Genomic DNA, 11,667 nt, shown 5'->3' with positions numbered 1-11,667 from the left:
CGGTTGTATTACGAAATTCGAAATGTTCAGAATTTTTCCTTTGATTTTGGTCTGACATATCCTTATAGCTGGTCAAGTGTTTTCGAAGTCAAGCTTTTTTTGCAGTCCATAACTAATAATCAGTAAAAAGCAGAGAATATAATTATAATTGTGCTTGCAATTTGGTACAGTTGTAAAAAATGTTTAAGGCTCCAGAATTGTCTTAAATGATTTAAGCTGCACCACATATAATTATTCTTCTGCTTAGTCATTTTGTTCTTCGTGAAACGTTCTATCGTCTTTCGTGCGATTTGTCATGACTTTAGGTTTCAATTTATTTATTTGAGGTCCATAAATTGTACATAAGGCAGTTAGTTTTATTTTATTTATTTAATTTTTCTATTTGCTAATTCATTGTTTGCAAGTGGTATATTGTTGAGAAACCTTCTCTAAATCTTGGTTGATTTTTATTAAAGTCTTCGTAGAAGGTCCTGTAAAACTTTGTAAATTGTCTTAACGTTACTTATATATAGTTATTCTTTCGTTTATTGTATTATGTTATCGTTGTTTTTTCCATTATTCGGGAATTTATTTTGGTTGTACTATTTCGTTAAATATGTTTACATGGAAAGGGAGTTTTTCAGATATATGAACATTTCTGTTGATTTATTTATATAATAATATAATACTTACGTTAACAATTCTTAATATTTATATGCTTAAAATCTAAAAACTTACATTTTATACTGTTTATATTATCATTTGGTGAATAAATACAAGAGTGAAAGTTTGATCTGCTTAAATTAGTAGTCAATGGGTCTTATACTTGAACGACTAAAACTAAAATTTAAACTTCGAAGAACTGATGATGATGAAATTTGTCCTTTTATTATTCCAAAAACTGCAAGTTCATCCTATAATTTGTCAAAGAAGGAAGATTTATGAGAGAAAGTCCTTGTGAATTAGGCGGTAATGTTTGAATATCATGAAACCACGAAGGTATCGTAGACAAAAACTTAAAAACATTTTCTGAATGGCTTCGAGTCTTGTGACGTTTGTGGCGTAGCAATGTGACTATACTGTATAAGAATTACATTTTATTACATTACATCAGGGCCGGATTCAGAGGAAGGCAACCAGGGCGGAAGCCCCTGGCCTCCACAACGGGAGGCCCCCACAATACAGATTTCGTAAAATTTTTGTTTCAAATTTCAAGTAATAAACACTAGTAAACATCTTTTCCTTTGATATTTATTTTTTGTTAGCTCTTTTACCTTTACCTACACAATACAGTACTTTGTACATGATTATTTAATTATCTTAATCTTAAATAACAGAAATCATTGATCCATATTAATTGTTCACTCCAATCAGGCAATCAGTGAAATAGCAAAATTTCAAATGGCCCTTATAAGAAGCACTTCAAATTCACTAACTATCTTGAGGGAGTACTCCAATCGCTTAATGGCTGAGTGGGGTGGTATTTGCCCGCAACCTTAGAGGAGTTTGTGGTCTCTAAAATTACGTCGGTCTTTGGCCTGCTAATATAACAAATTAAATAATTGAATATTGGGCGAAGAAAGAGTCCACAGAACTTCATTATTGCGATCACAGCCAGTACAGAACGGCACCAAATTCTGATTGAGAAATTATCGGAGAAGAAAAGCGACCAGTTTTTAGTCTTGAAAAAGCTCAGCGAAAACCGTTGGTCAATGGCTATTCGGAAACTTAATATCTTCTAAACAAGAGCTAAAAGACATCGTGAAGAATGAAGCAACGCACCTTTTACAATATTTTGGAACGATATCTAGGAGCGATTCAATGCTACAAACGAGATGTTGCAAAACCCGATAATGATTCTTGAATCGGAAATGCCTGCACTAGAATCATTGAAATCATTCGTGGAATCCAAACGAAATGATTTTGATATATTTTTATAAATACGAGGAAGCAGCCAAAAAAATATCCCATACTAATGAATATGTACAATCACGCACCCACACCAGAACGAGAATTGTGAGGTTGAATCGGCTCGCTTATGTGAAAACACAAGACGTAAATCTGTCACCCAAGGAAAAATCCACCTTTATCATAGTGGTTGATCAGCTATGAAGCTGTACGTTCAAGATTTGGATTCCTGAATCACATCAAGAAAATGGATGTTGAAAATTTGCATGCTGCAACATGGTGTATCCGGATGATTTAGAGTATTGTCTTGGTAATGAGTTGGTTCAATTGGTGTCTTTGATTGACTCAAACAAAAAGGAAAGGAATATTTAACAGATCAATCACCGGAACTATTTTACGACCAAATTCTCGAAAATCAAAATTTCAGAGCTTCATTCCCAAACCTTGAAATTGCATTGAGAATGTATTTGGTTTTAATGGTAACAAATTGCACTGGAGAACGCTCATTTTCAAAAATGAAAATTATAAAAAATAGGCTTTGAACCACGATGGACAAAACCGTCTATCTTTTTCCGTTTTAATATATGTATGTGTTTCTTCTAATATTTAATTTTTTTTTTGTTAAAAACTCGTGTGAAAAAAATGGTTTACTATATTAAAAAAAAAATTATTTGGGGCGAAGGGGCCTCCCCTACTTTATTGGCCTGAGGTCTCTGGACCTCTGGACCTCTAAATCGGGCCCTGCATTACATTACACACTACTCAGCACATAAATGTAAAGAGTAAAAAAGACAGCACCTTGAGCGACTAGACTATGTAAGGTGATAACAACACAAGACAGAAGGAAAGAAGAGAAAGAACAGACATATAAAACACGTGGTAACAGCACGCGGTAGGTTTCGAGACGATCCCCCATCTGTCTGCTAACCACGCTCACTGATGCTTGATTTCGGTGATAGATGGGAACCGAAGCTTTATCAGTGACTAGGCCGTTGCCTCTGTACAAGTATATTCCAGGACTGGTCTCACAAATGAAACAAAAAGTAATTTTAAAAGGAGTTTATGAAATAGTCGTTAAAACTTTGCTACGATAGTTTTAAAAGAAATGTTTTATGACACGTTTCACGTTTTTTAAAATCATATAAACGTAAAGTGAAACAGTTGAACTCTTTTTAACAAAACCATGCTGGTTATCACAGATAATTGAACTACAGTGAAATAAAAGGACGCTACATACGATTGACTCAAACAGTTTTGGTCTCACAAATAATAGTTCACTATTTCTTTTTTAGGTGTACTCGTATTAGGAAAGAACTCTTCCAGATAAAATTAAACAGCGATTTACTTAAAGACGTGTTGAAAAGAGCACATAACGGGTGTGCTAAATACGCAGCACATTTATTTAAAATGGGAACAGGACTAAAACATTCGTCAAGTTGTAGGATACTATTAAGGACAGTATCTGCACTTATAACGAAATTTATAGAATTTAAGAGGAGGATATTTGAAACAGTGGTAGATGTGTTAGGAAAACTAATTGTATTATAATCTGCAAACATGTTCGCAATTATTCTCGGCTCATTACTGTTTGATGTCGAATCAGTCATTAAGTTAACCCAGATGTTTTCTTCTTAAGATTAACGAATTTAAAACAAAAAATGTCAGGATTATTTTTAAGGTTTAATTCAATTTTCCGAATATAGTCTTCATGTAGGATGTTAGTCATCGAAACCTTGTTTTGTTATAATGAACGTCCTATAATTATCGTCAGTTCCTGTTTTATTATACTTTATCCAAGCTTTGTTCCTTTTGTGTTTTAAGTTTTTAATGTGAGAATCAAACCATGGTATAACACTCAAGTAATTCCGATTCTTTTTAAATGTGGTTTGTGGAATGCAGGATGCTATAGAAGAAATCACAGCTGCTTCAGAGCATATGGTTTCGGAGAAAAATACCAGATCAAGTGATTTTTCAAAACGGTTCTTCACACCGTTGTTGAGTTGACTTAAGCCACATAAAGACATACCATCTGTTAATAAAAGCTCATTTGAAGATGATGCGTTTATTGGAACGTAGGAGTTATCGTCGTCAATTTGAATCCAAATGAGATTGGGTAAATTAAAATCACCAACAACCAGTACTTCGTCTTCAGCTTCCAAACGGATATAAATACTTTCTATGCAGTTGTTTAGTTTTTCGTAAACCCGTTCTTGGAGCATGGAGGTATAATATGCTGATACAATATATAAATGTTCTGTTGCCATTTTAATTTTGAAGCAGAGTATTTCGATGTCTATTGATCGAAAGTCGTCAATCAGTTAACCAGTGAAAGTATTGTTGATAGTGAGAGAATTCTGCCACCAACCGCGTTTGAATCGTCTGAGTTATTACGATCACGTCTAAAGACTTAATAAGAGCAGTCAAAAAGATCCGAGTCCGAGATAGAGTTGTTGAGCAAATATTGAGCAAAATATGATATTCCATAATCTGGCCTTCTTCGTGTGGTCGATAGTTCTTTCGATAATTTCTTTGCTGGGATACATTAAGGAATCTGAAAAGATTCCCTACCCAACCCCATATTCCATTTTTAATCCGTCCATAAAGATAGTGGTATCGAAGTCTTTCATAACCATGCCATTCTTCCAATCCTTTCTGGCAAGTAAATATGACTTTGAAATGTTTACTAAGGTTTGTCAGAGTGTTTTGAGACGTCAGCAGGTGTCCCTCAGGGATGTATTCTTAGCCCCCTTTTATTCGCGCTTTTTATCGATGATATCTCTGAAATGCATCCTGTTCGCTGGAACTCTCATCAAAGTTCTTCCCTACGCTGATGACCTGGTTTTAATAGCTGACAAACCCTTTACTCTTGAACTCCAAATTAATCGTCTGGATGAATACTGTAAAACTTTTGATCTCCACATCAATGCCAAAAAATCCAAAGTTATGATATTTGAGAGTCGATATAGAAGGGTGAGGCTACCTGAGGAAACGTGGCGGCTCAATAATCAACAGATTGACATAGTACGTGAATTCAAGTATCTTGGAGCTTTATTTACACCGAACTTAAACTTTGGCAAACATTACATGTGGAAAAGGTTCTTTGCTAACCAAAACATTGACCATTCAACAAAATATCAAGTGTTTAGTGCTACAGTGAACACTTGCATGTGCTATGGGGTGCAAGCCTTTGGTATTACGCCCTTCGAAGGATTTGAAGCTGTTCAAAGATTTTTCTTCAAACGAATATTTCGGTTACCGAATTCAGCACCAACCTATGCAATACACGTGGAATCTGGCTTACCACCTATCTACATTAACAACTTAAAAGCGCATGCAGACTATCTAATAAAAGTGATGAGGAGAAATAATACCAGTCTTCATAAATCAATTCTGTTGAGACAACTGCAATTGAATCAGTATCCTTTTAGGGAGTGGCATCAGTTGGCCCTGTCCAATGACGACCTCTCTCTGTCTTTAACAGAGGCGAACGTTTTCGAATGGCACAATATACTTACATCGATTATTGCTAAGACCGATGAAAGGATATATGACCAGCGCCTAACCAGAGCTTCTTCGTCAATTTCGAGGTTATTCTACAAGAACCTTAAATATCGAATTCTAACTGAGAATAGCTATTTCAACATTGAGTACTCGTCTGAGTCTATAAGTACCATTTTCAGGGCAAGAGTAGAAATCCTTAATCTGAATTACATCCCTCATAGGACTGTTCTTCAGCAGACTTTTGATTTATGCAACAGAAGAGAATTCGATGATGTTTACCACTTCATTGCTATTTGCCCTATATTACAAGAAATTCGGCGCTTCTATTTTCAAGAAAGTTTGATATCACTCAATAGCTTGTATGAAATATAAAATGATGGTCGTGGTTGGTCTAATCTATACAAATTTTGCAAACACGCTTTAGATTATCGGAATAGTTTTTGAGAATTGTATTCTCTTAATATTTCTTCAAATTATTACTTTTTATGTGGCAAATCATTACAATTGCAAAAAATTCAAAATAATTTAAAATTATTACTTTTTATTTATGTGGCAAATCATTAAAATTGCAAACACTTCAGGGATCGGTCTCCCATTATTCCATTATATATTTATTTATCTTATACTTTTGTTTGTTGCTCTAGATAAATAAAATATTCACTTGTTATATTGTGTATCATCAAAATTATGAAAACCTAAGAACCACACAGATTAAAAAAAAAAATTGTATTTGTTTTGTTATATCAACAAACTCGTATGCAAATCATTTTGTAAAATTATTGTTTATTACATGATTCTTTTCTTTTATTTTTCTATCACTTATTCATGAAATGTCATATCCGGCAGACGGCAGATAGCCATGTCCGTATTCTTAAGATTATAATTGTATCAACATCGAATCGAAAAAATAAAGAATTTATCTATCTATCTATCTACTAAGGTTCAAGGAAAGGTTGCAGTAGTCGGTTTCTTTTGCAAAAATTCTCTGCTGGAATCAGTAAAACTAAATCGTCAGCATTAGCTACTGCCTTCACTCCACCTTTATGAGGATTTTATTCATGATTAAAAGCCATAAGAATCAGGAGAGAACACTGCCATGTTCCTCTGCTCACGTCTTTGGAAGAGTTTTCATTACAAACCGGAGCTTGAATTCGTCTATCACTAGGTATATAATGGGAAAAAATCATTCTTGAACAAAAACCTCTAGCCCGAAGTGAGTAAGTGCTTCATGAATCGGTTCAGTAAAAATACAAGAATAAATACTTTATTGATTATGGATCTGTTTTCTTAATTTTATACTTCCGGTATATTTTAAAATCTTTTTATTCAGACCCAAATAATCATTCAAAATGTCTTGCACTGATCTTTCAGATATTCAATTATGTTCATTACGATTTCAAACTGGCAGTTCATAAAGCACGAATTCCTTAATACTGTTTACCTGTAGATCATCAATTGATGTTGACTTAATTTTACCCTGGCCATGACTAGTCTTCAAATCTATTTCGATCCCTTTGAACAATTTCTACCCATCATAAACTCTTATTTGTGTCTTTTGCATCATTTTCAACGTTTTGGCCGCAACTGCATTGTTCAATACCTGCATGCATTATAAAAAGGTAAGAAATCAATTTGCTTGATGAATAAACAAGCATTTCAAAATGTTACCTAAATAAATCTCGTCTACCAATCATTTTATAAGGTGTTGAAAGTTTCAGAGTTTTACATCATTAGCTCAAAATTATAACTTTGAAGCTGAACACAACTTATTTTATGATATATTTATGCACACTTTTCTAGAAAAAAAAGTCTTGAGAATTCTGGTTTTACCACAGAAATAAGACTTGAACTTGTTTCTTCCAGTTCCCAAAGAAGGCAGAGATTTTCCAAAACAGTTGGGAAACAAAACGCAATTTAAATTATTGAACATAATTTGTATGTTTTTGTTAATATTCCTGATTGCTTTCTTTTCTTTATTAACTGTTTCACTTTATTTTTTAACATATTTAATACCTCAAGATCTTTAATATTATTCAGATTGGTTTTAATAAAAATCACTTATTATTTAGGATCTAACTTAAAAACTATGTCTGTGTAATTTTTTGGTTAAAAAGAAAAAAGTCTAAATCTAGAAATAGTGTCCTGGGAAACCATATCCCCCGTAGTAGGAGTATGGGGAGTATCCTCCTATGCACAAAGAAGAAGAAAAAAAACATTAAAACAATACAAGTGTCCAAGATTTCAAGGCATACCATAATATCCACTATGCAAACTATAACTATATGGGTAAATTCCACCACCATACAATCCTCCGCCGTATAATCCACCGCCATATCCTCCAAAAGGATATCCTCCATAATAGCCATAGCCGTATGAAGCTGATCCCTTAAGATCATCCTTTTCAGCTCCATCGTCCAGATCATCGCTCTCTTGTTCCCTATTTTGCACGTTTTTATCCAAAAGTTGCCTCCTTTGCAGCTGTGGTCTTGCGTCACTACTGGCCGATAGGATCACTACCAAAACCAAAACACCCAAAATCGGAAAGAATTTCAACATCTTTTGATTCACAGCAGTCTAAATAGTATAAATAGGTAGCTAAGAAGCTTAAGTTGAAGTTAAAGTTGAAGTCGAACTGACAATTGCAAAATTCTTGTTGCACTTTTATATACAATTCATTTAACCCTATAATCGAAAAGAATCGCCACCCCATTATAGGAATAAAGATAAAACCTCATATGTCAAGTCACGCAAAGGTTATTTTTGTTTTTTTTTTTCTCGTATAAATATTTGTACGTTTAATATGTTTTCAGTTTTCATTGTCTTAGCTTGGAGCTACAACAATAAGCCGTAAGCCTCTTTTGCCTTCGTTTTACATGACCGATCGCTAATTATTACCTGGTCAATGTCAAAGAACAAGAAATAATTATTTTGATTCGCAGCTACCCAATTCTCACAAGCATAAACAGTTTCAATAGAATTACCATATATGAATGTATCTATACATATTATGTGATAAATGTACTTACACTTTATGTACACTGCAAATAATAGTAATTTAGTACACAGATTTGTTAACAGTTTAACAAATTTAATACATTTTAAGAAACGTCTTGGGTTACAAAGTTTGGGGATTATGCAGTGGTTTTAAATTTGTTTCTTAATTGTACATCATTAGTTATTGGACAACCATTGAAACCAACTGTATTTGTAGGTCCTTATAAAACGTTAAAGTGTAATTATTATGTCTTTTGTCATCAGATTACTTGAATATTTGGTTAAAACATCTACATTTCTCCAAAAAGCCCGGCTTAAGCTTATATTGAACTCTCCTTGCTCTTGTTGAAATTGTGGAAATTACTGGTTTGGATAGCAATGTTCATCTTTCAGGTGAATTTAACCTCCCATACATCAATATTGGTTCACATCAGAAAACAAGTCTCACTAAGAAATAGATTTTTCATCTTACGTTATAAGTACGAAAGTATAGTTGAATCAATTACCATATCGTAGTTACCGTGGCATGATGGTTAATGCGTTAGACTGTCATGCCAGCGGTCTTGCGTTCGATCCATTTCTATGACATCTAAAGTTTTTTTCACGGGTACTGTACGTACGTTTTTTTTTCATAAATCATAAATAAAAATTTGTCACCTCGAAAATTTTACCAATATAAAACGATTTTATCTCCAAAACAATTTTGTTCAACGTAAAAGAAGTTTTTTTTAATCTGGAACAATTTTAACAAAAATTGAATTGACAGTTTTTTATAAATAATAAAAACCTAAAAAAACATTATTCAAAGTTGGTAAAATTTGAATTTCGATTTAAATATCTCATCAAAATTTGGAATATTGGTTTCCAACTTATTTTATCTCATAGGAAATATTGTTTTCACCATTCAGTAAAATTTTGAGAAATATCGAATTGACAGTTTTCTTACAAAAAATAAAAACCTAAAACAAAAACAATACAAGTTAGTAAAAATAGATTTTCGACTCAAATAACTTTTCAAAAACTTTGAGATATTGGCTTTAGACTACTCCTATCTTTTAAAAATATTGTTGTAAACATTCGAAGCATTTGAGAAAAATGGAATTGAAAGTTTTTTTTACAAAAAATAAAAACTTCAACAAAATTTAACAAAAGTTCATAAAAATTTAATTTCGAATCAAAATATCTTCTCAAACTTTGAGATTATGGCTTCCAACTAATTTGCATGTATAAAAAATATTCTTTTCACCATTGGGAAAAATGTTGACAAAAATTAAACTGAAAGTTTTTTTTACAAAAAATAAAAACCTAAACAAAAAAATTAATAAAAGTTGGTACAAATTGATTTTCGACTCAAATATCTTTTCAAAAATTTAAAATATTGTCTTCAAACTTTTTTTATTTCACAGAAAATCTTGTTTTCGATATTCAGTAGTTTTTATATAAAGCCAACAGTCCGTTTTGTCATACAAAAATAAAATCAACAAAAAATAATAAGCGAATTTGGTAAAAATTGATGTTCGGTTCTTGAGGTTTCTCAAATTATTTTATTCATCCTATTTGTAAAAATTTAATAAATATTACTAAAATTAGTAAAAATCAGTTTTCCACTAAAAATCTATTTAAAAAAAAAGAATTTCAAACTAAACCTACAAACTTTTAAGCCTACAAACTATTAAGCAATACAAATCGACAAAAGTGATGAGAAATTATCAGTGTGGGTCGCATCCCAGCCCCTTTTTATTTTTATTGTTCAATCAAACTCTGGTATATCGAATGTAGACTTGAATTGGCATGACTATTCAATTGTTTATATTCTTTTAACTTTCAGAAAGATGATTTTCAACAGCTTTCTGAAATTGTGGTGTTGGGAATATACCAATTCTTAGCAACGTTGACATTGCAGTTTCATATCTCACAATGTAATAGAAACCTTTTCTTTCCTCTTAAAATATCGATATATTCCAGCTTTTGTCGCATCCATGATATAAAAAAGAGCTTAAAATGCTTCGAGACAAGAGAAACTAGGCTTGGAAACATCTCATGAAAAGCATGTCCTTTGAATATCGTGAATCGTTACCCTGTTTGAAGAGTTTAAATCTCTCTTTAATTATTTATATGTCGAATTATTAATAAATATGGACAGTTCTCTTAAGTTTGATCCCAAAAGCATTAGAAAATTCTTTAATACGAGAAGGAAATGTGAAGACTAACAAGTAACTTACTTATTTATCTAGAGATAATTAATAACCCAAAAATTGAAAAGTATTTTGCATTCCTAAGATTATAACAAACTTTTTGATGTGAAACCAGATAAATTGAAGTTGAAAAACAGCAAAGTAGCTGGTGTCGATCTCCAAATGTATTTTTCAAGAACGCCACAACTGAATTTCTAGAAAATCTCACATTGTCCTTAAATGGTATATTGAGATCAGATGAAGCTCCCGGCCCTTTATAAAGTCAATATTAAACAAAGGAGATCGGAATGATCCAGGAAACTGAAGAATGCGTTTGGGACTGTTTAGCCCAATGTTTATGGAAAAACATTTTTAGCTAAAAATATAGAGCATTTCTTGCAAATTCTTTAAACAATAATGCTATACGCTGCAGAAACCTGCCGAAAACTGCCTCCGAACACATCTCCAAACTTCAAGCTCTTTATTGAAACTCAACTTTCACCACTGTACCGCAAAATCTGGCAGCACGGAAATCATTTTTGACCAACTTCCTTGAAATTCTAGATTCTAAGCTGAGAAATGATTATTATTGATTTTGGACAAAGCAAGAAACTCCCTTTTTAAAAAGATATATTCAAATCTCCTATATGATCTAGGCGAAATCAATTTCTTTAAGATTGGTTTCAAAACGGACACAATATCTTTATTTTCATAAGAGGAGAACTATTGCCCCTAAATTTTACACCGCATCGTAACGATTTGGAGCTGTATTGCTCTTTATGACGTGAAAACTTTCTAAAAAAAATAATATATGTATGTAATTGAACAAAAAAAAAACCTATTACAATCTATGAATTGTAAATTATTTAAGCTAGTAGATCATCTAGCTAGCGGCCCATGTATTCCCAAGATTGTCATTTAAGGCCAATTATCTTTATCTTAGGTATCAGTCATGTACCCCTTTGTAAATGCGAGAGATATACAACACCCTTAAACGATCAATTATAACGTTCAATTTTGGCCTAAGAAATTTCACAATCTTAAGTACTGATCCCAGGTATAAACTCTTTTTTTACGAGATCCACTAGAATAGGGATCTCCCTAAAACATC

The 11,667-nt window shown here is 32.5% G+C and overlaps 1 protein-coding gene across 1 annotated transcript; it reads right to left on the bottom strand.

The window, feature by feature from the left end:
* Positions 1-7,326: 7,326 nt before the first annotated feature.
* Positions 7,327-8,009, bottom strand: LOC129947494 (keratin, type I cytoskeletal 10). Its single transcript, XM_056058073.1, has 2 exons — positions 7,641-8,009; positions 7,327-7,575 (listed from the first exon to the last, which is right to left on the bottom strand). Exons 1-2 carry the CDS (start codon positions 7,942-7,944, stop codon positions 7,517-7,519), a joined length of 363 nt encoding a protein of 120 aa, XP_055914048.1. The 5' UTR covers positions 7,945-8,009; the 3' UTR covers positions 7,327-7,516.
* Between the last annotated feature and the right edge of the window lie 3,658 nt (positions 8,010-11,667).

This window comes from Eupeodes corollae, chromosome 2 (assembly GCF_945859685.1).
Source record: "Eupeodes corollae chromosome 2, idEupCoro1.1, whole genome shotgun sequence".
Lineage (NCBI taxonomy): Eukaryota > Metazoa > Arthropoda > Insecta > Diptera > Syrphidae > Eupeodes > Eupeodes corollae.
The sequence above is the reverse complement of the archived record's forward strand: the minus strand, read 5'-3'. Positions and strand labels throughout refer to the sequence as shown.